Source organism: Falco rusticolus, chromosome 14 (genome assembly GCF_015220075.1).
Source record: "Falco rusticolus isolate bFalRus1 chromosome 14, bFalRus1.pri, whole genome shotgun sequence".
Lineage (NCBI taxonomy): Eukaryota > Metazoa > Chordata > Aves > Falconiformes > Falconidae > Falco > Falco rusticolus.
In genome coordinates this window covers 22,386,168-22,412,806 of record NC_051200.1, presented here as the reverse complement: position 1 = coordinate 22,412,806, position 26,639 = coordinate 22,386,168, and the positions used below count along the sequence as shown (strand labels likewise).

The following is a 26,639-nucleotide window of genomic DNA, read 5'->3' as shown; positions in this document are numbered from 1 at the left end:
AGAACACCAAGTAAACTAGAGGACACTTGGGCCAGGCAGAAGCCTCTGGAGTGTCTGCGCGTCCATGCAGGCCCCGCATGCTGTTCAGGCAGCTGAAACTTTCCTGCCTGCTCAGGGGTGTGGGAACACCGGAACTCCAGCAGCCGAGAGCAGGTGTCACACCATTGTCAGCTTCTCTGTCAAACACCCGGTGAGTGAAGAGCAGGCTGGGCTGGAGCAGTCTCCCAATCACAGTCATCCCCTGGCCTGGAAGGTGCCGTTAAGGGCAAAATTACAGCATCACAGAAGGGTTGGGGTTGGAAGGGACGTGACAGACCACCGAGCTCCAGCCCTGTGTTTCCTTGGCACAGGGCTGAGGGTGGTAACAACCAACCCTCCAGAGATTTCCTGAGCGGGAATAAGATGAATTCCAGTTGCTGCACTCATTTTATTTCAGTCACTACAGAGAAGTCAGAAACACCACCCACAAGGCCGGAGCAAGGGCTGTCCTGATGCCATCTACAATGTGATACCACCACGTACCACACCCAGATTTGCTAGTAACGAGCATGTTTTCCTCTGTGCTTTGCCAGCGCAGGGTGCAGCAGGCTTCCTCCCCTTTCTCAGAGGAGAGACAAGGGGAGTTTACCTCGAAGTGGTGGGGAGTTCTGATGGGAGGTCGTGAGAGGGACAGGGCTGTGCCAAGTGAAAGAAGCAGGTTCAGCGAGTGAAACCCTTAACCGTGCAAGCACCACACCTGAGGGAACCTGGACAAGTGCCTGCAGCAGTTGAGGAACATGCTCCAAGCGTCTTGGTCCTGTGTCGCGGGGGTCATTAAGCAGCAAAGAGGTACAAACATGCTTTGGCAGACTAGTGCAGCTAGAGATGTGCACTGAGTTTGAGGGGATTTTACTCCTGTTCCTTGAGTCCCAAGCAAACCCAGTAATGTAGAGCAGAGGTAGGACAGTGGAGAAGGAAAGAATTTCATGTCACAAGAGAAGCGAACAGGTTGATCTCTTGGAGGACACAGGCCATGCTCTGCTCAGGCACGCTCAGACCCTCTTGGCCTTACATTTAGCAACAAGGGCTGGATCCAGAACCAGGAGAGCACTCATTTAATTTAAGTCCTGCTAGAACAGAAGCACAGATCTTGCTGGAGAAGCTTCCCTCCAATACCCACATCAACACCATCAGCTTGTTTCAACACCCAGTTCAAGGAGTACAGAATAAAGCCCCATCCATCTTCCAGCTAAATGAAACTCTGTTGGAATCCTTCCATGCAGGAAACTGAGCTGATGCCTGTGCAGCCAACAGGACATTGTACTTCCAGTGACAGGTGAAACAGGATGTTTCATCTCAGATGTTGAGGAAAAGTAGTGGAGTTTTTTGCAGGATGACCACTCTGGAGACTCAGCAGACAGCTGCCTACTAGTGAACAGTTCTTTCCTTCTGTCTCTGGTAATCTGGAAGGGAAAGAGAAGAGAGGCAGTCGCTGATGGCAAGAGGGCATTAGCCAAAATGTTATAGGAAAACATATATTCTGTTTATATCTCACGAAGTAGAGAAAGCGTTTGCTACCCCCTTGGGTAGCAGCTGGCTTTAAAATAGCATATTTGCACCTCAGCCAGTCATTTCAAGTTATTTTAGGGCACGCAGAACAAAAGTTTGTTTGAAGTCCTCTTTTCTCCTGATCCCTATTTTTGTTCTTTCTTCACTTAAGGGTCAGTTTCCATTTTACGAAGAATCCTTGTTTGCCTTGACTTGACCTTTTCCCCACACCCCCCTTCTATCTATGAACTTTATGGGTGCAGAAACCGAGTTAATATGGTCTTTTCCTTCACTTAGAATTTAAATGTTCTTAGGGAGGGATAAAAGCCACAAGCAGCGTCCACCACTGGCACAGATCCACTAGCGACAGAACTCATTCCTATGTTGTTCAAGGATAAATAGCTACTTCTACCACTCTAAAGTTAACATTTCCATTCAAAAGTCACCCCATCTTTTAGCACTGTGTGGATAAGCCCTGCTCTACAAGTTTTTTCTATGAGGGCAGCCAAAGCCAGTCCTTACTGTTTTGTACCTTTTGGTACCTGTCCTTATCCCCAAATCAAAGCCTAATGTTCTTTCTGATCTGCAGGCTTAACATCATCTACCACCTTAGACTTGCAACTGCTAAGCTCAGGTGGAATCAGCAGGGATGCACAGGCATCTGCGTCCCAAGGAGAAATGCTGCTAGGTGACTGGACTTGGAGCTATCGGGCACTTACTGTAGGGGAAGTAACGCACACGCATGGTGATTTCACGGGCCGTCTTCAGGATCTCCACAGCCTGAAAGCAGAAAGAGTCGCTGCTCAGTGACCAGACCGTGCTGGAGAACAGGAAAAAGGAATGCATCACAGCTGAGTTGGTGCAGGTTGAAAGGTCGGACAGAGATGGTGTGTGAATGGATTCTCTACCCTGTCCTTGCTCCAGCACCTGGGCCACAGGAGTGCTCACCTTGCTGTGCTCAATGTCCTGGAAATCCACATCGTTTACTGAGAGCACCTGGTCCCCTTCTTGCAGCCCAGCTCTGTGCGCATCCGAGTCAGGGATCACCTGTGAAAGGAAGAGCAGAGACAGTAGCAGTGACCCTTGGCATGGCCAGTGCCACAGCTCCCCTCCATGCAGCCAAGGCAGTCCAGCTCCAGAGCTGCCCCACTGTGTCCATCCAGTGCACTCACACGGGACTGGGGAGGATGGGGAGTACGGACTGCAGCACACCAGCAACACTGTGGGTGGGGAGAGATGAGGAAATGGTGCGGGACTGTCTGATTGCTGCTTAGTGTGTAGGAAATTACAGCTATGAGTCTGGAGGTGCATATAAAGCATATGACAGTCTCCCTGCACACCCAGCTGGCTCAGCAACACCCAAGGGAACAGACAGAATGCAGGGAGGGAACGACAGAAGGACAGACACACCTTAGAAATGAAGATTCCCAGCTGTGAGGCTTTTCCTCCCCGGATATTGAAGCCCAGCTGTGAGAGAAACCAGCAGTGAAACACAGTCACCTGCTTTGGCCCGGGACCCTTCCCACTGCTAACGTTGTCTCTTGGATGGAGCAAAGGTGTCAGTGCTGCGGCACTCGGCCGGGCAGCAGGGCGCACCAGGCCCTCTGCTACCTTCTGCACCATGGCAGCTTGGCCAGGCGAGGGGCCCCCTGTTCCCTGTCCTTTATCTGCTCCACATCCCAAAACACCGTACTGCTCTGCCTCGCCCACGAAGCTTTCTGCTCCCGCTGTGGCACGGCCCTTCCCGGCGGGGGGGGCGGCAAGGCCTGCCCTTAGCCCCCCCCCGTCACACCGAGTCCCCGGCTGAGGGGAGGGCCCAGCGTATTCCGCGCTGCGAGGTGCTGCCGCTCTGGGAGTACAGCAGCCCCGCAGCTCAGCCGCTGCGCCCGCCGCTTTTCGCCAGGAAAGACACCGGGAAGGACGGCCGCGAGCCCAGCACGGCAAACCCGGCGCCGACGGGCCGGGCGGGCAGGACCCGCACCCTGCCGGGGGGGGGGGGGGGGAGGTGGGGAGGAGGGGTAAGCGGGTCTCACCTGCGCTCCGGGCGGCTTCTTCAGGACGATGGTGCGGGGCAGGAACTGGGTGAGCTCGTTGTTGTAGTCGGGGTGGTACACCCTCTGCAAGGCAGCGCTGCGGCCCTCAGGCGGCGGCACCGGCCGGGCCGCGCCGCGCCACCATCCCCGCCACTCGCCCCCGGCCCGACCAGGCCAGGCCAGGCCAGGCCCGGCCCCCCGGCCCGGCCGCCCCCCGGCCCCTCACCTCATGCGGCGGCACCCAGGCGGGCGGGCTCTCGTAGGGCGGCAGGAAGACCACCGGGAAGTCGTCGTAGGGCAGCCGGCCCTCCATGCTGCCGCGCTGCCTGCCGGGAGCGCCGCGCCCCGCCCGTGCCCGCCCGCGCGGCCTCGCCATTGGCGGCTGCTGCGCGCGGCCCCGGTTTGAACGTTGGCGGTTGCGGCGCCACCATCACCCAGAGCAGAGGCGGCTCCAGGTGGGTCCCGCAGCCGCCGGTGAGCCCCCCCCAGCTCCGCCCCGCTCCCCTCCCCTCAGGTGGGACTGCCGGTGGTCGCTATGCTTCCCCGCTCCCCGCTGGGCCGGGCCGGGAGGTCGGTAGCGGGGGCGGGGCGCTGGCGCGGCCTAGGCCCCAGGGTGCCGGGTTGGGGGGTAGGCCGCAGCGCCGGGCTCCTCCAGGGCGGTCCCTACCGGGCCGCTCCTACCAGACCTCACCTGGCTGTGTTCCTCGGCAGGGCGGCCCCGGTGGGTGAAAATGGTGAGGGAAGACGACAAGGTGATCCCGGTGCGTGTGGCGCTGCGCTGCCGTCCCTTGGTGCCGAAGGAGACCAGCGAAGGGTGCCAGATGTGCCTGTCCTTCACGCCGGGGGAACCGCAAGTAAGGAGCCCGCTCTCTGCGCCGGGGGTCGGCCGTGCCTGCCCCGGCTCGCTGTCGGGGTGCTGGGGGGGTTGGTCGGCGCTGCCTGCTCTCCTCTCCTCCACAGGTGGTCGTGGGGAGCAATAAGTGCTTCACGTATGACTATGTGTTCGACCCGTCTGTCGAGCAAGAGGAGGTCTTTAACACGGCTGTCTCCCCTCTCATACGAGGCATCTTCAAAGGTTTGTTATAACTGAGTTCAGGCTCTGTTTTCAGACACTGGGGGTTTGGTGGCCTCGGCTGTGTGGAAGATGGTGCTGTTTAATTCTGTGTTTTGACTTGCTTTTTGATTTCCTCAGAAAATACAATCCTGTGCTATCTACATACTGACCCCAGCCACTCATGAGAAGTGCCAGATCTTGTCTGCTTACAACCTGTTGTACCCACAGGGCTAACAAAATGACTTGTATGTGTTCTTTGGATCAGGCAAGAGGATTTTGTCAAGAACGCTATGAGTATTGATAAGCATCCCATACCAGAACCTGTTGGCGATGTGCAGTGGAGCTGGGATGACGGAGAAGTTACACTGTGTTTCTATGACTAGCTCTAGTAAAGCAACAGCACGTTCTTGAAAGGGCTGGAATAATTTTATCAGCATTTTGGGGAGCTTTTCACTGACTTTTTTTCCCCCAGATGTTGCTATCTGTGACCTGTGCATAAAGATTGTGTGAACTGATAGTGAGGGGCAGTGCTTTTCTGGAAGGATGCTTTTACTAGAATGCAGCTTTGTTCCTCAAAGCTTCCTCTGGTTCCCATGTCTGGTTCAAACTGTCTGATCTGGGCTGACTGTCTGATCTGGGTGTCCTTTGTTCCCCCAGGGTATAATGCTACTGTCTTAGCCTATGGACAGACAGGATCTGGAAAAACATACTCTATGGGAGGTGCCTACACTGCCAATCAAGAGCATGACCCTAGTGTGGGGGTCATCCCTCGTGTAATCAAACTACTATTTAAGGAGATGGAGCAAAGGCAGGATTGGGAATTTATCCTCAAAGTTTCTTATCTAGAGGTAAAAGTTGCTTTGATTTTCAAACTATTATAAAGTTATGAATTAGTGATGAAATGAGCTTTAACGAGGCTACCTGCTTCAAGTTATAGGTATTTATTAAGTCAAAACCTAAGACTACATAAGGTCTTGTCAAGAACTGGGCTCTGAGTCCCAGGTATCTTTTTGTATAGGTAAAATGAATGGACTGTCATACAAAGTTAGCTGTGATTTCACTGTAACTGTACATCTTTATGCAAATGGTTCTCTTGCAAGGCTGTGAACCCTGAACTGCTGTTCTGATGTTTTCAGATCTACAATGAGGATATTCTAGACCTGCTGTGCCCATCAAGAGAACGGCCTTCTCAAATCAGTATACGAGAAGATCCAAAAGAAGGCATAAAGGTCTGTTGCCATGTTAGATATGGGTACCCAAGGGGGCAATGTGGCTAGGGATGGATGTTTTGGTGAAATAACTGTCTTGACTCCTTGAGCACTGCTCTGTATTAGTACATACGTAATCACCACAACTACTCACTCCTCTCAAAACTGAGCTGTTGATGATCCTTAAGTGTACTCAGATAACAAAAATAAGTTAGGAATTCACAACAAAACCACTTTCAAGCCCTATTCTGACTTTTTTTTTTTTTTTTCCAAAGCTGAATGCAGTGAATAACTGAGAATGTTATACTTCAGGTTCCTTCACCAAATTTCAGATTCTGTTGCAATTGTACACTTCAGTATGGCAGAAGTAGGGTGCAACAAAGGGATCCTGAGGGGAAACTATTTAAGTGGCCAAATTATTTTCTTAGCAGTTTTGTACAGATGTGTGCTTACAGTGTAGTGCAGAAAAACCTTGTGCTACTGCTTGCTCTGTGTACACATTTTGTAGCTAAACTTCCATCTGTCAGTTATGTTTCGTTCATACAGTTTCAGTTTGCAGTGGTGGATAGGTTGGCAGTTGTCTTTTGCACAGCTTAGGTGTGTGTGACACCTGTAGCTTTTATCTATTAATATTTTTGTTATGTGTAATCCTGTGTTGCTCACTTGCCTCTAAAGTACTGGGGTGCGACTCATCCATGTCAGTAGTGGCATTGTGATCCAGGGAGACAGAGAAAGCACAGGCTTGCCAAGGAGTATGACGAGTCCCTACTACTTGGTCCAATCTGTCCTTTATGTCCCTAAAACCTGCCTCCTCTCTACTCTATTCACACCAGCCTCCCCACCACATCAGCCAGTTTTCCCCTTCCTCTGCCTGTGACTGGCACAACTTTCAGCTACCTGCTTGGCTGAGGATATCTGAGAGCAGCTATGAATTTCTCCACAGTACTGGGATGTTCTGCTTCCATCCCATAGCCTAGTTGACACTCAAGCAGGCACAGAGGAACTTCGTGTGTGTACATAGGAGTAGGATGAAGGAGAGGGGATGTGAATTAATGTTACTGTTAGGAAGTTCAGAACAAATTTTTGGTGGGGGAAGTCTATCTTAAGCTTCTGTCTTGAAGCGAGACTGGCTATTATGGATGCAGTAACTATACAGGGACTTCGTTTTGCCTGCTGTAGTCTAAGGATAATTTTTCTGTTGTAAGTTGGGGTGAAGAGGGAGAGGATAAATAATTCTTTCTTCCTGGATGCAGATTGTAGGGTTAACAGAAAGAAATGTCACCTGTGCCCAAGATACTGTATCCTGCCTAGAGCAAGGGAACAATTCCAGAACGGTGGCCTCCACAGCAATGAATTCTCAGTCCTCACGGTCCCATGCCATCTTCACCATTTGCATTGATCAGAAGAAGAAAAATGACAAGTAAGTGTGATCGTGCAGCCACTCCTAGCAGATGTTAGGAGTCAGACTTACTCAAAATTTCATTGTCCTGTGTTGTGGTTTAACCCTAGCTGGTAATTAAGTACCACACAGCCGCTTGCTCGCTACCCCCTCACCCAGAGAGATGGGGAGGAAAATTGGAAAGGAATTTAAAACTTAAGGGTTGAGATAAGAACAACTTAATAATTGAAATAGAATAAAAATGAAAGAACAATAATAACAATGATGACAATAGCGGCGGTGGGGGGGTGGAGTATAAAATCCAGAGGGGAAAGGAAGAAATATGTGATACACAATGCAACTGCTCACCGCCCACTGACTGATGCCCAGCCAGTCCCCGAGCAACGACCTGCCCACCCTGGCCAACCCCCCAGGTATATGTAGCAAGCATGAGATCCCATGGTATGGAATACCTCTTTGGCTGGTTTAGATCAGCTGTCCAGGCTGTGTCCCCTCCCAATTTCTTGTGCCCCTCCAGCCCTTTTGCTGGCAGGGCCCGAGAAATTGAAAATTCCTTGACTTAGTATAAACATTACCTAGCAGCAACTAAAAACATCAGTGCATTGTCAACATTGTCCTCCCATCAGAGCCAAAACACAGCACAGTACTAGCTTCTAAGAAGATAACTAACTCCATCCCAGCTGAAACCAGCACATCCTGTTGTCCTTTCTTGGTCTTGGATAAACTCATCTGAGCTATTATGGAGGCAGTTATTTGGCTGCCTCTAATATGCATTATATTTTTCAGCCCAGTAGCTCAACTATAGTAACCACTGGACTGCTCCTTTCCTAACTACATGTGTACTTGAGAGAGTAAAATAGTTTATTTCTGTCATAGGAACTGCAGTTTTCACTGCAAACTACACCTGGTTGATCTTGCTGGCTCAGAGAGACAAAAGAAGACCAAGGCTGAGGGAGACAGACTAAAAGAAGGTCTGTAGAAAAGGGCTACTATACCTTGGGTTTCCTATTGCTTTTCAGTTAATATTAAAGCATACCAGTAATTTAACCCCTCTAATGTGCCTTTTTTAAATCTTCTTTAATGTTTTTCTTTAATAAGGGCAGTAAATTGCCAGTTCCTAGCTATTGAGGTGGCTCTACTCACTGTCATCTGTTTGTATGCAGGCATCAACATAAACAGAGGTCTCCTCTGCCTGGGGAATGTAATTAGTGCTCTTGGGGATGAAAATAAAAAAGGTGGGTTTGTCCCCTACAGAGACTCAAAGCTAACAAGACTGCTGCAAGGTAAGAGACAGGTGATGATAAAGCCTAAATTTATAGATGCACTTTAAATAACAAAGTAGCAAAAACCCCAACAGCCATACAATCACAGTTCAAAGCAGTAGCTGCTGTTGACAAAGGGATTGCATTTATTGGTTTTGTTCCTCTTCTCTCTGAAACTAGACCTTTTCTATATGCTTATTTTTAGATTGCAAGTGTATTGAGATGGTCTCATTTATGAGTCCAGCTCTTCTGCCGTTCCCATGTGATAGGAGGAAAGGAGACAGATTCAGTGTGTGGGCTTTTTTTGGTGGGGAGAAGGAAGTTAAGGCTGGAAGAAGAGATCTACTATTATAGCCTAATTATAGCTACTTACTGGAGGATACAGCAACCAGAATGAAGCCCCAGCTGTCTGTGCCTTCACTGTGTGTCATGTTTGTGGTGTTCTGTTAGTCTGAATATCTGGTCTTAGTGGTACTTATTTTTCTTATAGTTGCAATGTTCTTTTAATACATTTTCTCTAAATTAGCCTTTGATATCGCCATAGATATAGTATTGCAATTTACTGGGATTTTTTTGGTAGTTAAATAATTCAGTACACAAAGTTAGTGTCTTGAATGTTATTCATATCTGAAAGTATCTAATGAAAAGAAACTGGATTATGCAGAGCTTGATGTGGGGCCCTGGTTTTTTTTTTCTCATAAAAAAAATTTAAGTAGCCAACATGTGTTAGTGTAAAACCAAAGGATAAAATGCCATGCAGCTTGATGATCTGAAGAAACGTGTTCTTAGGCAATAATTCTTTAAATTGGAAAACAGTGTGAATTCTGGTGTCTGCACATGTGTGAAAGTCTTGAGTATTATTGTGTGGGAGGAGATGGGATAGAATTATGCCAGAAATGACATACAGAAATTGCAGCAATTACAGAAATTACTTAACAGGACAACAATATTACTGGGGCATCTGATGTGAAATCATTGGTGTTTAGAGCTGAGACGTAACTTTGGCTTTAAAAAAAAGCTCTTCAGTATGGTACTGACTGGGGCAGAGGAGAAAGTAGATGACAATGACACAAAACTACAGCTGGATATCTTCTAGCTGTAGTTTGGAGAGGCACTTGTGTCCTTAGATAATCTTACTAGTCATTCTTACTCACTCTCAAAGCTTTAATTACGCTTTTTTTTTTTTTTCTCAGACTCTCTGGGTGGTAACAGCCACACTCTCATGATTGCCTGTGTAAGCCCAGCAGATTCCAATCTGGAAGAAACTCTAAATACTTTGCGCTATGCTGACAGAGCAAGAAAAATAAAAAATAAACCCATTGTGAACCTTGATCCCCAGGCAGCTGAACTGCATCATCTAAAGCAGCAGGTACGGCATGCTTACTTCATGTGAGAGGAGTAGATATGTTGGTTTGGTACTGAGTTCAGTAAACAGTGAGCAAAGGCATAGGATGTCTAGCTACACAAGATATACAAAAAATATTTAGTGTGTGATTCTTGATGGCCCTGTAAGTGCTGTAGAAGGGAATACATGAATGTTTCTTGTAATCCTACAGCAGTTATTCAATACTATAGAAAAAAGGTGATGTTAGTGTGATACACATTTCCCTTCCACTGAACAAATTATCTCCTGCCCATTAAGCTACAGGCAAAACTGGAAATACAGCGCTGGTTGCCTTGCTGACATCACGTGCCTGTATCCAGCATGGAGTGGGAAGTGGAGAGTGTTCCTATGTAGTCAGCTTCAGAGGGAAATAAGTTGCATAAACTAGAAGTGGTTAAACACAAAGCCAGAAGTCCTCAAGGGCTGGTCTGTGGGTGAGGGTTAACCAGGCTTGCTGTGCTCACTTGGCAGCATGCATATGATACAGTCTTTCGTGCTGCCTCTCCAAAGGAAAGCTCAGTAATCTGATTCCACAATGGAGCAAGTAAGTGGTTTTGCTTACTGCACAGGAGTGTTCACCAGAGCCTAGTGAATGTTTATTAACGTACTGTAAATTCAAACGTATTGTAGTAGCTTAGGAAGATAAGTGATCTGGCGCTCACGAGTCATGTGAAAGGTAGCAACAGAGAAGTGGTTCAGCAAAGTGGGAGACCTTTAGATCAGCAAGGTTTCTTGACACCCTGCACATACAGCCATCTAGTTACTGCATGGAAAAGTTTTACAAGAAGTAATTGTTTGTCTTTCTAGGTTCAACAGCTGCAGGTGTTACTGCTGCAGGCCCATGGAGGGACCCTCCCAGTGTCTATCAAGTAAGATCTGTAGATTAATGCTCAGTATCTGATGGCCATCACATATCAGCAAAGGCTCTCGATCTCCTTTGCTCTAGACAGTACTGTAGTATGAGGCTAGAGTAAACTGGTTGCTTTCTGATAGGATCTGGACTTTTTTTTCTTCTCTTCTTTTTGTGATGCTTACTGAAAATTCCATGCATGTATGGCTCATCTACTTTTGTAGTAAACCTCTTGCGACTGCAAACATCTGTTGTAGAAAATATGAGAGGAACTAGGCAATGTATTAGTGTTTCTCAGGCCCATCCATCCCTCTTTTCCTCACCCCTCTACCCCTAAGTGTAGAGCATCTCCACCTCCATTGTTCTTGAGCACAAAATGCAGGAAAGAGTTGGATTGTGTAGTGGTTGTCTTCTGAGGATATTTCAAAACCCAAGTAAATGCAGTTTACAGACTTATCATTGGTTAAACAGCATTGCTGTTTCAAAAGGATGTTTTCTTCTCTTGCAAAAGTCTACTTTTGGTATGCTGCAGTACTTTTTTGAATTCAGATTAGACTTCCTCCAGTTAATTCTGTTCATCTGCTACAACCTATACTTATTGTAAGTTATTTAGGAAACTTGGAGGTAATTGCAGTGCTGTTACAAACCTCTGGCAAAGTCAGTTCACAAGCAAACTGGTCCTTAATGTTTCAGTAGTACGGCACCTTTAGAGAACCTTCAGTCCCTGATGGAGAAGAACCAGTCACTAATGGAGGAGAATCAAAAACTGAGCCGAGGGCTGAGTGAGGCAGCTGGTCAGACAGCACAGATGTTGGAGAGGATCATTCTGGTAAGGTTCAGTTACCCAAGAAGAGCTTTAAGTTGCATGACTTGCCCTGTTAGCTTGAAGGATTATTCATAGCAGCTCCTGTACTAATGGCCTGTTAAGAATCTCTCTTCAATGTTCTTTTCACATTTATTTCAAATCTCTAGCTGTCAGTCAGAACCAAAAGTCTTCCAGACCCTGTCAGAGCCTACAGATCTGGTGACTTCAGTGGGGAAACCCAGACCTGAATATTTCAGCTTTCTGTTGCTTTAATGTTTTAAATACCAGCACTTGTGCATGCTTTCTTTCCTTTTTCCCACGCTGCTCTGCTTTGTTTTGATTCACTGCAGTGTATATTCCTGTGGAAAAGGCTAAACAAACTGGTAGCTATGATCATGCAAGATCTTTCAGCACATTGATTTGACACAGACTGACAAATCTTTTGCTACAAATAAATTAGCTGTTTTCTGACTTGTCTCCTACAATTTATATAATTCTGACTTCTTTTAGACAGAACAAGAAAATGAGAAGATGAATGCCAAACTAGAGCAACTTCAGCAGCATGCTGTGTAAGTCTATTCCCACACCCTGCTCATGCTGAGGAAATGTCTTTCAGTATTAAATGTTTTTGTTGGGAAAAACTGAATACAATTTCTCATTTGTATGTTCAGTGGGGAAGTTGTTCCTTACTGGCACGTGTGACACACATGTGCCATGTAGTACTTGGGGACTTATTCCCACATCTGCATTACAGGTGCAAGCTTGATCTGCAGAAGCTGGTAGAGACTGTAGAAGATGAGGAACTAAAAGAAAATGTAGAGGTGATTCGTGATCTGCAGCAAGTATTGGCCCAGTTGCAGGTAAGACTGAATCCAGGAAGAGTGAATGCCAAGTGAGTTTACTAATTAAACTTAAGGTTCTTCTGCTAATCCTCTGAGCAGTGGATTCAGTTCTGCAGAAACCTTGCTTAAGAAGCTCAGGCATTACAAGTATTCAATGACTCTTGATATCCACTTCAAAACAAGCTGTCCTGCTGTGCTTTTAATGCTGCAGAAAGGCCACTTGTGCTTGAGTGACTATGTGTGGTGGAAAAAAAGGAGGAGTCTCCATAAAAGAATCTGATAGTGGGAGATAAGTGTGGGTTTACTATTCAAAAGTTGGGAGGAGAATTATAAACTTGGTAGTTGTAATGAGCAACACAAATTGCAGGGACCTGAAATTGTTAAATAGAAGTTGTCAAATCTTTGTCTAATTTAATAACTTCTGTTCTCCCTTGCTAGACATTCCTCCTGTTCCCAGAATCCTTACTCTTGTGAGGAGCTGGCTTGCCAGTGCTGGAGTTCAGGGAAGACTAGAAAGAATGGCTTGTCCAGCCGATCTAGGAGGAGTATGCTCACTTTTACTAAAGGATGAAAACAATGGCATCCTCTTTCCAGAGAGAGCTTTCTGAACAAGGAGAATAACCAATAGGCCAACAGACTGCTAGTAGCTTCATTTTACTTAATCTTCCACTTTTGACCAATGTCGTCTTCTTTGTCCTATATAGAGTGAAAATGCTGCCACAATGGAAGCTGCTGCAGAGATGGCAAACTCTGAGCAGGATGCTACAGCTGTAAGTGAGGGGAGTACAGCAGTGCAGACCTTACCAGGGGCATGTTTTTATGCCTTCATCATTTCTCTTTTATCTGCATTCTTATGCTAGTTTTTTAATCCAAATGTTTGGTAAATAATATGTGTCACACTTGTGCTGCCTTTCTGTGCTTTTATTTGCTCAGTGTGTTCCAGATCGATAACCTGTTCTCATTTCTGAATAATTTGGGGGGGGAGAAGAATTTGAAGCAGTCACATAGAGCTTTCAATTGGCCTCTCCTGCTCATTGCTGTCTCCTCCAGGAAGCAGAAATGGGCCAGGATACCAAGAGACCATCAGATGAATTCACCACTCAACATGCCCTCCGTCAAGCACAGATGTCCAAAGAGCTGCTTGAACTGAATAAAGCTCTGGCTCTGAAAGAGGCACTTGCCAAAAAAATGACTCAGAATGATAGCCAGCTGGAGCCCATTCAGTCCCAATACCAGGTAAACTCTTCTGAAATAGTTCTTGTAATGATATACTCAGTTTGTTTTTCCCAGTTAATGTGGCTGCTCCATGCTGAGGAGGGAAGGAGGAAAAGATCTATCCTCTCATGAGCATGTTCTTAATGGGTTTATTTCCTTAAGCTGATTTGCTGCCCCCTTGGGCATAGTGGGGAGTTAACTGTAGGTATCAGCAGAGAAGGTGGAGGGATGACCATGCCCAGCTATTTACAGAAAGCTCTACCACCAGAAGATGGTCTTTTCCCTGAAATAAGCTATTAGCTACTAGCTGTTGTATGTGAAATGGGCTCCTCTGCTTTTTACTTGGAGGTTTGCTTGGCTGCACCAAGTTAAAATGCAAGTACTTCATTGTTAACTCTCGTAGTACAGCCAGCTGTACTTCCCCTGTTCACCAGCTGTGCTGGGATCTCCCATCTCTGAAATTGTTCAGTCGTAACTTTTAGTTTGTCACAGTGGTTCTGTGGACCAGCTAAGGTTTCAATGTATGGCAGTGTAGCCCTTTTGGTGCTTATAGTGCTTTCAGATAAGGTGGTCTACAGCCTATTGGAATGTGGTTTCTCAAGTTTTCCTGTCTTAAAGCTGTGTCTCAGAGTGTAATTTCAAGGTTTTTATTTGGGGGCTTACTACTCTTGTCCTTTCTAGGCTAATATCAAGGACCTGGAATCAGAGGTCAGCAGTTTGCAAAAAGAAAAGGAGGATTTGATCCTTGCTCTGCAAATGGCAAAGAAGGATGTCAACCAAGCCAAGTAAGAGTGACTGTGCAAGCCATGTGGCTTATAGCACTAGAAGTTGTGTTAGTGCACCTGTGCAAGTTCATCGTCTTGCACTTTTACAGTTTGTAAAAGCTCTTATTTTTATGCAAATGCATCCCTTTAACATGCCATGTGAGTTGTATGAACTGCAGAGAAGCCTGATAGTGGGCATTCATCGGTGGGAAAGATGTTAATACACAACTGCTTCATTCTTCAGAAGGTGTTTCTAAAGTTGGAGAGTACTTGTTTGAGAATAACAGTTATTGGGGAGGCTGTCTTTAAAGTGTGATTTCTTTACAGACTGAGTGAACGGCGTCGGAAAAGACTTCAGGAGTTGGAAGGGCAAATCAATGAGCTGAAGAAAAAGCTGAATGAGCAATCAAAGCTCTTAAAGCTGAAGGAATCTACAGAACACACTGTCATCAAACTGAACCAGGAGATCAGGGTAACTAACCCTAGCACGGAGTTCTCGGGCTCGCTCCAGTGTAGACAAAGCAGTTTCCAGATGGAAGGCACTTGCTTTCTGTTTTGTTAGACTGTAAATCCAGTTTTTGGCACAATTCCTTTCGCTATGTGACCACAATTGCTGGAGTAATACAATAGGCAGGTGACTACTGGGACTTGGAGGAATAAAAAGTCCAAAGTGTGTTCTGGCTATAATCTGATCATGTATTGCCTCAGTCTAAGCACTTGACTTCACTTTGATTTCCATGTGTATACTGTGCATGTGTTAGTCTACCCTTTATGCCTTAAGAAATGAATTCCTGGGGTTTAGCACTTTGAGAGTGTCCTTAGGCGTGCACTCTGAGTGGGCAGCACGCTGTAGTATTTCCCATCTGCCACTTCCCACCCCGACAGACGTGCTAGGGGAACATAAGTTGAAACTAACCAGAATGCAAGTACTGGACAATTCTTCCAGCCATTTCTGTTTTTCAGGAAATGAAAAACCAAAGGGTACAACTGATGCGCCGAATGAAAGATGATGCTGAGAGATTCAGGCAATGGAAACAACAGAAGGACAAGGAAGTGATCCAGCTGAAAGAACGGGTGAGCAAACAATAAGCCCCCAAAGTGTACTTCCCTCTGAAGAGTGAAACAAATCATTAAAGTGTTTGCTGCAAAGCTTTGTTTAACTAGCAAGCATCTGAAAAACATCTGGGGACTGCTTTGAAGATAACATAGTTCATATGGTTGCCACCTTTCACCGGCTGTAAACGGACTTGCTTATGTCTGCAGATCTTAGCTGTTAACACACTTGTTATGATTCAGCTCTAAAGCAGAAAGCAAAAATTAATAAATATTTTTAAATATTTAAAGTTGTAGGATTTGGCCACAGAAAGGTTGGAATTTAAACTTTCAAAGGAATATTGAATGTGCAGATAAACAGAATTGTTAATGAAACCCAGCTGCTTGTAGCATTCAAGTGTAATGGACAGCAAACATCTGTTCTTGAGTTCTGGTCTCACAGGAGTTCTTACTGTAACAAGTTTGCTCCTTGGTGCTTCATGGTTCTAAGTCTTAAGCTTTTGATTTGCAATCTCTTACAGCCTTTAGGCTCCTAAACCTTTTAATGGAAAGTGTGGAGCCCTTTCAGGCCTAACAGCCATTTGTTCTCAGAGGCATTACAAGGCTTAAGCTTGTAATGATCACTGAAATCCTTATCATGAAGCACTTGCATTACAGAACAGCAAATGTAATTATACTGTTCCAGGAAGCGTGAAATTGGCCATAGGTGTTACTGTGACATGTTAGCACAGATGGAAAAAAATCACATTATTTCCCTGCAGGATCGCAAGAGGCAATATGAGCTATTTAAGCTGGAACGAGATTTCCAGAAGCAGGCCACTGTACTTCGGCGCAAAACAGAAGAGGTAAGGAGCCAGTATCTGCTAGAAACTCCTGGCCAGTTCCAAAAGTTCTGCAAAGTGTGGTTGGAGGTGGTAACAGAATATGCAGAAACTTCTTATAAAAGCAGTTTGGAGGTCGGGAAATAGGTGCTTTTCTCTCTGTAGAAAAATACCATGCTTCTGTCTTGTGGCCTTTGAGGGATTCTAGTTAAATGTTTCTTAAAGGCTAAGATACCCTTTGACATCAGGTAGCTGTGACAAAGCTAGGGAGTGTAGAATGAGCTCGGTGGCGGTGAATTTGCTAGACTGCAGTTCAGAATTCTTTCAGGATGGCTGTATAGAATAAACCCATCTTGAAGCCATCGTTTGGGATACTACCTTTAAGGCCTGGAAGCAGATTTTTTTTAAACTAGGAGTCTCAGCAAAGGAAATGAAGTCAAGGACTCTAGTCTTGGCTTAATTCTGAAGTTGTTCTGGTTCTATTAACTTTACACTCTCTTCTCATCATCTCAATGTCTGGCTTGCATTGAGTACCTCATGTTTTCAACCATTGCAGGTTAAGTGAAGTAACTGCCGTTCAACTTTTGTGTAAAATATTTTATAGGCAGCAGCTGCTAACAAGCGCCTAAAGGATGCTTTGCAGAAACAAAAGGAGGCTGCAGATAAACGGAAGGAGAGTCAAAATCGGGGAATGGAAGGAGTTGCTGCACGAGTAAAAGTAGGTGACTGTTGTATATTCCAACAAACAACGGGCAAGCTTAGATTTGTTAACTCAGTAGGTGCTGCTGGGGTTGATGGCTGGAAAGCAGAGGGGAGGAATATGGATTTATGTATTGAGGGAGGTATTGTGATTGTTCAGTTTATCTATGCAGGCATTTCAGAGAATTCAGTCCTGAAGCTGAGACTACAGTGAGCCACTGTACTGGATTTTGGCTTTTGATGTGTTTTTCTTCCTCCAGAGCTGGCTTGCAAACGAAGTAGAGGTTCTTGTTAGTACTGAAGAGGCTCGACGGCACCTTGCAGACCTTCTGGAGGACAGAAAGATCTTGGCGCAGGAGCTCCTTCAGCTTAAAGAGAAGAAAGAGGCTGGGCAAAACCCCCCTCTAAAGCTCAGAGTAAGAGGGGGAAGTACTGTTTTCCTTGTCCCACACTTCTGGCTGTTTAGCAAGTACTGTCACTTATTCATTCCTATTTGACCTTTTCCCTCAAAAGGTAGGGATGGCAATGGTTACTTTTCTGGAAGAAAGGGTTAATGTTGTTTCTGTCCTCTGGCATGTCAGGGAACAGAGTTGCTAAAGTAACTTGTTACTTATTGCAGTGAATCAGATGGATGTGAGTGGGTCACCCCCCCTTATCACAGGCTTATGCTTTTGGGAAGGAGCAATGGAATTGAAGCCATAGGGAGATATTAGAGGCTTTTAGAGTAGTATGGCTTCTCTTCGCTGAAATGTCTGTAAATGAAAGCCCGGTCTTGCATGCATTTCTTCACCTGTTGCTTACTTCTGTCCATTGTTGCAATTCTTTAGAGACGCACGTACTCCCTCACAGATTTGCAGGCTTCAGAGATGGACCTTTCCATATCAAAGCAGATTGAAAGCCTGGAAACTGAGATGGAGCTCAGGTAAGGCAGTACGGCAACACTGACTTGCACATCCTTGTCTCTGTGTTTGGTTTTTTTTTTTTTTTCCTCATATCTGTCCACAACTCTTCTGTGAAACAGAAGAGAAAGTAAAGTAACTTATACACTGACACTAAAAATGAGAAGAACATGTGGTTTTCCTGGTTTGAATGTTTCCAGAATGGGGATACGGGGACACTACTTGGTCACTAAGATTGCTGTTTTCTCAGCCGTTTGTGAGCATCTCTGTATGAGGGAAACATGCACTTTTAATTGGAAGTGTGGCAGGGAGGAGGAACTCCCTGGTATAGCATTGCAGACTCCAGGTGCCATATTAAGCAGTCAAAACTTTTAACTCGAACTAGTTTGTCTAATATTCTGCTAACAGTAACTTTAGCCCAGGTTTTCACTCGTGTTGTAACCTTGAATGCATGCATTCTCTCAAAGGAGCGCTCAGATAGCGGATCTACAGCAGAAACTCTTAGATGCAGACAATGCAGATCGTGCGAAACAGTGTTGGGACACTATTGCAACAATTCTAGAGGCTAAATGTGCTTTGAAGTATCTCCTTGGAGAGGTAAGTTCTGAATTTTCCTATTTGTATTACTAATGACAAGGGCTGTAAATCTGCTTAGCCAGGAATGAAAGGAAGTTACTAACAGGCTGACAGCAGTGATGAATAAAAGTGAAGCACTCTTGTACTGGATGAGGTTTATTTCCCTCACAACTTCTGATTAAAAAATTCTCCTGTACTGTAGATCACTTTGGGGAGGGAAATCCAAAAAACAGGAAGAAGGAAATGGAATCTATGTGGGTCTGGAGATATGAGCTAAAGCTGTTCTTACAGAATGCTTGCATGGGAATAAGAAAAGGGAAGAGAAAAAAAGTACCTAAAAATACTTCCTGAACAAGTAGGCAGTCTGCAGGGAAATGAGGGACATACGCTCTGAGGTCAGAGCAGAAGCAGTGGGATGGATATTGAGATTGGAGCAGACTGAACAAGATTGATGGTAGGAGAGGGTAGGAATTGGGCTCATGCGGAATCAAGGAAAGAGCAACTGAATGATAGAATCGTATATCAGTCCCTGGTGCTTGGAAATCAAAGGAAAAGAATGAAGGAGCTAATATGGGAGAGCATTTGTTTTGGGGGTCCCCCCAGTACTCAAAACCAAAGTGCTGCAGGAAAGGAGATCAATCTAGAACTGCTAACAAGACTTCCTGCTATCTGTTTTGCACTTCCGTACTAGCTGTCAGATGTCTAGCTCTGAATCTCTTGGCTAGTTCCCTGTTGCTGATGGCCAGTCCAGTTCTTAGGGTGGCTGGAAGTTAAACAGAAGTGCTTTGCCATCAGACCACCATGTCTGTACCAACAGACATCAAATGTGGAACTCATTGACCCAAGCAATTAACTTGCTTTTCTTTTTCAGCTGGTCTTCTCAAAAGTGCAGGAAAGCAAGCTGGAGAGCAGCCTACAGCAGAGTAAAGCCAGCTGTTCAGACATACAAAAGATGCTGATTGAAGAGCGAAACCATATAACAGAGATGGAGGCTGAGTTCCAAAATCAGCTTTTGGTGCAGGAGCAACATCACCAGGAAAAGGTAAAACCCAAGTGATAGAAATCCTGAGGGCTCCTTTGTCTTGGGACTCTGGGTCTCAGATCTGCCTGGTGATAAAGGCAAAGGGGACGTGCTGAAACAATCTGTTGCTATATGTCTGATCGGGATTTGTTACTCTTGCAGACTGTTAACAAAAGCCCAAGAAATCTCCCTATTCATCTTCTGTCCTATGCAAGTTGTCTTATTCAATAACTTTTTGCAGTGCTCTAAGCAAGGATGTACCACCTGAACACACGATAACTTTTAAAGTAGATCAGGGTGGAATCATGCTGGGAGTAGCAGAAAGAATCTTTCTGAAATTGTCAAGGCCTTTGCCTGGGTTACCAGATTTCTCTTCAGGAATTCATAGCTGTTTACCTCTGCCATATTAACTTGCTTTTAGGTTCTGTACCTGCTTAGCCAATTTCAGCAAAAAGAAGCAGCAGAGAAGAAATTGGAAGATTCACGAACTGAGCAGGAGAAACAGCTGCAGGAGCGACTCAGGTTTCAGGTAAAGTGTCTGGAACATGGCTTGGGGAGAGTGTGCTCATTAGGGCTATCTGTTACTTAGAATAGTAGCTTTAGAGTAAGGAAGGTGCAGCAGGATTGAGAGCGCTTCTGTCTGTAGCTAAGATTGCTTGATGCAGTTGTTCAGAGAGGATAGTTGCTTTACAGGTTTGAGTAAAGCTTGTGGATTTTTTCTCTTGTATATCTTCTGTTAAATTAATGTAAATGCAGCAATGAAACCCACCACAATCTGACCAGTTCATGCAAACGTCTTCCATGCTCAGAACATGTTTAGTTAGGATATTCAACATGCTATTACTAATCCTTTGCTGTACAGCTCCACTGTGCTATCAGCAACAGAAGAACTTGACCTTATAAATATGTTTGCGTTAAAGGGGAATGGAGTAATTTAGCAGGAAATAACCCCTCCAACCCTGCCTTCCAACTCTGTCACCGAGGTGAGAGTTTTACAACAACACGTTACAAGCTGCACTTTGTCTCGTCATTAAGAATTAAGTGGTGTAGCAAGCTCCTGTGGAAGGGCATGTTCAGTGATGTATTAAAGCAAAACCAGTCCTAGGTGCACCTAATTTGGAGACAAACCTTAGAAATAGAGGGAGTTTTCGATCCTTTCAGAGTGACCATTTAAGATATAATTCCCTCTGTATTAGCAGTTATGCATTAAACAAGGTAGTAGCACTAATGGTTTTCCTGATCTAGAAAGTCAGAGCTGATCTCTCGTTGGAGAATACAAAGAAACCCCTCTGGTGTTGCAAGAAAGATACAAACAGAAAAATCTGTCCCAAACAACTACTTGTGATACCCCTGCGTAAGCCTGCAGATTTCCTCTTGTCTTGCAAACAGGAGGAAGAGCTGGAGAAAATGAAGGAGATGTGTGAGAAGAACCAAGAAATTCTCCAGGAAAATTACACTCTTAAACAGGTAAAGATCTGTACAGACGTAAGTCACAAGAGCTTCCTGGCAGTTGGGTTAATGTATTTAGCAAAGCTAACTTTTTTTGTCTCTCAACAGAAACTAGTGCTCCTCCAAGTTGCCAGTGGACAGAAGCTCCATCACATTCAGCAAATGCCACCTGAGTCCCCAGATTCTTCTTTTGAATATATTCCACCCAAGGTAAAAATGCTGCATGCCAGTTTCCATGCTTACATTGTACCTGGGTTCTTTTCAAAAGTTAGTGTTGGCTATTAATAGTGTCTTTCTCCCAGGCTGCTTTTTACAAGGCATCCTGTTCTGCTTGTTGAAGTAAGCCGGGTCCCTACTTCAGACAGTCCTTAAGGCTTCTGTTTTCAGAATACTTCTGAAACTAGCTTGCAGTAGTTCTTCAATCTTAAAAAAAGCAAACAAAACCCCAAAATTGTTTCCTCAGTGTAATTATGTCTGACTCTGTATCTTCCTTAGTAATCCAGGTGTTTTCTCTGTAGCGTTTCTAGTCTGTGAATCACGGAGCAAGGCATCTGTTAAAGATGATGTAATCATTGCCTTGCAGAAGAGCTAAGTCTTAGTGCTGGGAGAAATAAATGTTTTATTTTGTCAAGACGGACACAAATCTATTTCCAAGTGTTTGTCAACTATAGCAGTTTAAAAATTCAGTCAGTCAATTTAATCCTGACAAGTTGATCTCCTCTCTAACCGCCTTGGCTGTCTTGAGAGGAATGGGGCTGTGGTAGTGGTACTCTGATGTGCTTTAACAAAATGTAAACCTACTGTTATTTCTTCTGGGACTTCAACCCTTGTAATTTCTGTGTGTAGCCAAAGGCTCGCCGGCGAACGACAGCAAAACCCCATGCACCATACAGAGAAATGGATGTCAAAGAGCTGTTCTCTGACTCGGAGGCGTCTGGAGAGGAAACGGAGGATGCAGACTGGGTTCCGGTAAAAGTAGTCAAAGGAGCAAAGAGAAGCATGATGGGGGTAAGATCCTGTTACCTTTTGACTTGTTATTACCTACGAGGGATTCACATGCCTGTCTCCCTAAGGATCTAGTAAGTGTACAGAGAAACAGTGAGACTGTAGCGTCTCCACTATTTTCTGAAAAGCCTTAATGTGGTGGTACTGCTGGCACTGGTTGTGTATGATCTTCTGACAGAAAGAGCAAAAGCTTCCTATAGTCAGCAACACCTTCCTAAATAGTTTTTTATTGGACAAGTCGTCTTCTACCAGAAGACACAGGTGTTCTGTCCTGTTACCTGTGGCTGAACTGGCCTATATGTTTCAGATGGCAGCAAAATAGTGAGCCCTAACAGCAGCCTTATTCCTTCACGGAGCCTATTTTAGGGGAGAAAAAAAGGGATGGCCTGTCATGTATTCCTGTGTACCGTTCCCACTGTGGTGTGCTGCGGCTCCTAGTCCTGATAGAAGCCTCAGCTTCTGTCTTCTGTTTGTATCAGTCTGCTGGGCCTGGAGCTTCAGCCTGCCGCTCGGTTAATTCCTGACGCGGTGGAAGAGATGACCTGAATGTGCTGAACACAGGTTGCTGTGAGCCAATAGGCATCTTTGGGCTTGAATTGCTACGAAGCCACATCTCCACTGTGAGCCTTGTTCTTCCTGTTTCACAGGGGGGTTAAATTATTACACACTTCAATGTTGAATGACTGAAAATGCCAGCAGTTACCACAGAAAAGCTTACGAAATTTAAGACCTAGCTTTAGTTCCTCTCAGTGGAGCTTGTCAACCTGAAATACAGTACTGTTAGTGGTTTGGGTTTGGGGAAGTTCTGTTTGGCCATGTTGCAGGAGGGAGGGTTTGTGCCTGACACTTGGCTCCTCTGAGTTCATTTTAAATTAATTCAGCCCTGCAGAACTCCAATGCAAATTACTGCTAGTTCACACCTGTAGCTTGGAGCAGCTGGGCTGTGCAGTCTGCTACTGCTTCACATACCCAGATTAGCAAAGAGATTCATTGTTCTGATGTGCCGTGAAAGAGCTAAATTAGGTCACCTCCATCTAGATGGAGGACGCTAGGTGTGGTGACTCAGGTTTGCCTCCTAGTGTGTAAATGGTAGCTTGTCTAACTGACACTGAAAGTGGCATCCCTTTGGATAACTTGGTCAGGGACTGAGTAACTGAAGATGCTTATCTTGGAGATACTGAAGCAAGAGATGCCTCTGTTGGGGGAAAGACCTTGTTTCTTTTCCTGGGGTGCAGGACTGGCCAGAAAACAGCGAAAGATTTGTGGCAACTTGGGGATGGTACTGTCCACTAGATCGCTTCAGGTGTTGACAGCTGTGTCAATTCAGATGCGGTCTCTAAAACACCAAAGCTCTTTCTGCATGGAATTCTTTTCTTACTCAGTGCTCTTGCAAGGGCTGGTGTGGAAATAGACAGTGTGGCTGCAGGAAGCAGAAGATGAGCTGCACTGAAGGCTGTAGCTGTGACTCAGCAAAATGTAGAAATAGAGACCGTGGCTTCCCGGTGAGTAGTGCTGTGTTTGTGCGCCTGAAAGGGCTTCACCCAACATCGTGCACAGTTTGTCGAGGTGAAGCATATGCACCTTTCTGAAACATTACTAACTGTCACTGTAATTCAGTGTTTATCTGTGGTAACTGAGTATAGAGTCTTCCACTGCAGTACCAGGCTCATGCACTAAATACAGCAATTTGGGAGATATCACGTAGGTTTACCTGCTGCCATTTGTCAGCCACAAATCTGGGGACAAACAATTTAAGTCTGTCTTCTACAACTTCTATTTACTAAGTGCATCTTTGGCTTCAGATGGCACAAAAGCTTAACTAATTTGCAGATATTCTCTTTTATTAAGCATGGAAGGGATCATTTGGGGAGGGAGTTGTAGCAGCAGGAAGGTTCATGAGCAGCTGATGGTCACTAAAACTCTTGCTGGAAAATTCTGCCTTGCTCTTGGATCTTAAAGATTTGAAGCAGAGACCTCCCACAGTAAATCTTTAATTATTGACTATTTTATGAAACCAGTTGCCTGACAGGCATCTAGCATCCTGTACTATGAATTACTTTGCAACTGGAAAGAAGGTGGCTTAGGTACCCCTAGTGTTTCTTCAGCCGTTGGTGGGAACGGAAGGGATGGATATTGTAGAAGTGCTTCAAAATGCTACTGCCCCTCAGGATGCCGCACTGTGTCAGGACAAATCAAGGGACTCTGACGGCTGCTTCAGACTTGAAGACCCCACTGAAGTGGCTTCAGGAGAGACTTTCTTTCAGCCTGTGTGTGTCACACCAACTACAAAGGTAATGCCTAAAGCTGTAAGAACAAACAGTGGTTCTGATTGTGCGCACACTATAGCTGGTGATGGATCTGAAAGGAGAAAAATCCCAAGATGATAGACTGCGGCTAGAAAATTCTGAACAGACTACAGCTGTCAAAGCAGCTTGTATTTAAGTCTTGAGTATGTTGAGTTTCCATACGAAAATCTTGCCGTACAGGTTTGTCGTGCTTTCCTGCTGCACCCTTCAGCAATAAGAGAGGGCAGACTTAGGGCAGATACTGGGAAGAAATTCTTCCCCGTGAGGGCGGCGCTGGCAGAGGCTGCCCAGAGCAGCTGTGGGTGCCCCATCCCTGGGGGTGCTCAGGGCCAGGCTGGACGGGGCTGGGGGCAACCTGGGCTGGTGGGAGGTGTCCCTGCCCCTGGCAGGGGGTTGGGGCTCGGGGGGCTGTCAGCTCCCTCCCAGCCCAAACCAGGCTGTTGATAATTGAGGAACTCATGGGACAAAACTGTCTAAATCCAAACTTACTATTAAGCCATTGTGTACTCCAACTTGGCAGCTGTAATCTTGTCTCAGCTGAACAAATTCACTTTTCCCATGTGTACCTTTGCCCACAATTCCAAATACTGTCTCTTCCTGCTCAGCCCATGAATTTGTCTTTAGAATTTTGACTTGAGTAAAGAAATCAAGCAACTCCTGATATTGGCCTGGCAACTTCTGTATGTGCTGCCCCCAGCACAAGCTGGCTGGCTTCTTCAGGGTGGGTACCAATGCCAGAACTGTCTTCCTTGCTTTTCTGATAGGTCCTGAAAGATATCACAGACCAAGATGTGTTCATCAAGAAGCCCAGCACTACTGCTGCTTCACAGCTTGTGAGAGATGAGGAGTCACAAGAGAACCAGATACCATTTATAAAGAGAAAGAAGAGAATACTGAGTAGCAATACCAGCTTCTTCTCAGGTTGCACCCCTATCAAAGAGGAGCTTGACTGACGAGCCCAAAAGATGCTCCATGACTGGGTTGTGCTGTGCTTCTTCACATGATGTTGCTCGTGACTTTTTTAAAAAGTGTTGGGATCTCTCCCTGTGGCAAAAGCCTGATGGCTGTTTTGCCTGGCAGCTTCTGCCTCAGCAAGGGAGCCAGACGCTAGTTCTTGCTAGATGATGTTCAATGCTTTGTAAATATGTGTATGTCTGAGTCTTGGGCCAATGGTGAGAGAATTTCCTTTGGAATTTCTGTAGTGAGTGGAGGTGATTTTTATCCAGGTTGCTCATTCCAGCTGCTGCCTTCATCTTGAGCTGTGAACACGTGGGGTACAGTTTAATCAGTAGTCTTGAACTTTGCATTTGCACTGGAACTCTGAGTAGTGTCTCTTCCAGCACGGATGAGGAACTGTCCCAAGCTGCCACCCGAAGTGCAGCGGCGCTTGATCTCGGGCAGCACTGTGTCTGTAGTCTTAAACTAGCTAGCAGGTATGAAATGGTCAGTATTCCTGTACCCTTTGGGGCACCGGCCTGTCCTTGTTCGATGAATTTAGAAAATTTCTAGCCATCTGTGAATATTGTAGTAATTTGAACTTTGTTGTAGCTTTAATAATAAAGTAACTAATAAACACCCCTGACTTCTGATTTTACATTGTGTACAATGAGCCACACAGGCACGCTGGGGTCTCTGCAATTAAATTTGGCCTCAAAGCTTTCAGCAGTTGTGCTGCTGACTGCCAGTAGGACTAGCTCTAGCTCTTTTTCTGTCATACCTTACTCAAAACCTACGTAGCCCAAACAGGGCACTACTCCTTTCCTTTTCCCTTCATTGTCTCTTGGTCCTAAGTTTTGAGTTACAGCATGAAGGAAAAGCAACAGATTTTTTTTTTTTTTTTCCTCTAGTGGTACTAGTAATAACCTAGGCCTACCCTTTGACTTGCAGGTGGATGCCGCCCCTTCCCTGAGCTTGTGGAGTCCTCTGTTTATCTTGAGCTTGGTACCATATAAAGATTATGTTGCTTCTGGCTCGGTGTGAGCTCAGCAGGCTGCTGGGTGCAGGAGCTGTTCAGGCATGCCTTTGTGGCTTATTAAAGGGTAACTGGATGGTTTCTCGTGGAGTCAACACGTAGCTTTCCCTTTGCTCTCTTACAAGCTTGTTCCCTGTATGGGGAGTGGTTGGAGCAGAGTTCTCGGCAAGCTCCTGTGCGTTTGCGGTCAAAGCTGGGTTCCAGCTGTACCTGGCAGTGCCTCTGCGTGCTGAGCTCTGCGGGGCACAGGCCAGTGGTGCCTGTGAAAGCTGCCAGCCGAGTCATGATCCCATGCAGTCCGCTCAAGAAAGAGCTGTTGGCTGACTGCTCTTCTAACTTCAGTCATCTCTCTGCTTTCCAAGTCCCTGCTTTTAAGATGTTTGTTTCAAGGTGATTTAAACAAGCATGTAAGCTGCGAGGACCCGACCTGCTGAAAGGGCATCCGTCTCCCGTTCCACACACCTTCCTGTCCTTTCTGCAAGGGCTTGGAAGCTG

The 26,639-nt window shown here is 45.6% G+C and overlaps 2 protein-coding genes across 7 annotated transcripts; one reads left to right on the top strand and one right to left on the bottom strand.

The window, feature by feature from the left end:
* Positions 1-407: 407 nt before the first annotated feature.
* Positions 408-3,931, bottom strand: PDZD11 (PDZ domain containing 11). Of its 2 annotated transcripts, XM_037407975.1 has the most exons (6): positions 3,787-3,931; positions 3,561-3,644; positions 2,938-2,994; positions 2,476-2,574; positions 2,247-2,307; positions 408-1,442 (listed from the first exon to the last, which is right to left on the bottom strand). In XM_037407975.1, the coding sequence occupies exons 1-6, from the start codon at positions 3,871-3,873 to the stop codon at positions 1,408-1,410; spliced, it is 423 nt and encodes a 140-aa protein (XP_037263872.1). In that variant the 5' UTR covers positions 3,874-3,931; the 3' UTR covers positions 408-1,407. The 2 variants fall into 2 exon arrangements, with proteins under 2 accessions (XP_037263872.1, XP_037263873.1); XM_037407976.1 differs by lacking the exon at positions 2,938-2,994.
* Positions 3,862-25,749, top strand: KIF4A (kinesin family member 4A). 5 transcript variants are annotated; one of them, XM_037407970.1, is made up of 31 exons: positions 3,862-4,034; positions 4,272-4,414; positions 4,521-4,635; positions 5,272-5,462; positions 5,751-5,843; positions 7,076-7,242; positions 8,098-8,192; positions 8,385-8,504; positions 9,677-9,852; positions 10,675-10,736; positions 11,414-11,546; positions 12,033-12,091; positions 12,277-12,382; positions 13,069-13,134; positions 13,415-13,600; positions 14,261-14,364; positions 14,671-14,815; positions 15,307-15,417; positions 16,158-16,241; positions 16,822-16,935; positions 17,177-17,332; positions 17,744-17,838; positions 18,283-18,412; positions 19,263-19,433; positions 19,834-19,941; positions 20,802-20,879; positions 20,970-21,071; positions 21,708-21,869; positions 23,249-23,368; positions 24,035-24,157; positions 24,937-25,747. In XM_037407970.1, exons 1-31 carry the CDS (start codon positions 3,872-3,874, stop codon positions 25,123-25,125), a joined length of 3,867 nt encoding a protein of 1,288 aa, XP_037263867.1. In that variant the 5' UTR covers positions 3,862-3,871; the 3' UTR covers positions 25,126-25,747. The 5 variants fall into 5 exon arrangements, with proteins under 5 accessions (XP_037263867.1, XP_037263866.1, XP_037263868.1 ...); XM_037407969.1 differs by having other exon boundaries at positions 11,411-11,546; XM_037407972.1 differs by having other exon boundaries at positions 3,949-4,015; positions 11,411-11,546; positions 24,937-25,749.
* Positions 25,750-26,639: the final 890 nt, after the last annotated feature.

Coding starts and splice junctions, on each gene's coding strand:
- PDZD11 (XM_037407975.1), bottom strand. CDS start 3,873: ATGGAGGGCCGGCTGCCCTACGACGACTTCCCGGTGGTCTTCCTGCCG. Junction 3,645..3,786: donor CCTGGGTGCCGCCGCATGAG/GTGAGGGGCCGG, acceptor GCTGCCTTGCAG/AGGGTGTACCACCCCGACTA. Junction 2,575..2,937: donor TGGGAATCTTCATTTCTAAG/GTGTGTCTGTCC, acceptor TTCCTTTCACAG/GTGATCCCTGACTCGGATGC.
- KIF4A (XM_037407969.1), top strand. CDS start 3,872: ATGCTGCCGCGCTGCCTGCCGGGAGCGCCGCGCCCCGCCCGTGCCCGC. Junction 13,601..14,260: donor CCATTCAGTCCCAATACCAG/GTAAACTCTTCT, acceptor TGTCCTTTCTAG/GCTAATATCAAGGACCTGGA. Junction 23,369..24,034: donor ATAGAGACCGTGGCTTCCCG/GTGAGTAGTGCT, acceptor ACTGCCCCTCAG/GATGCCGCACTGTGTCAGGA.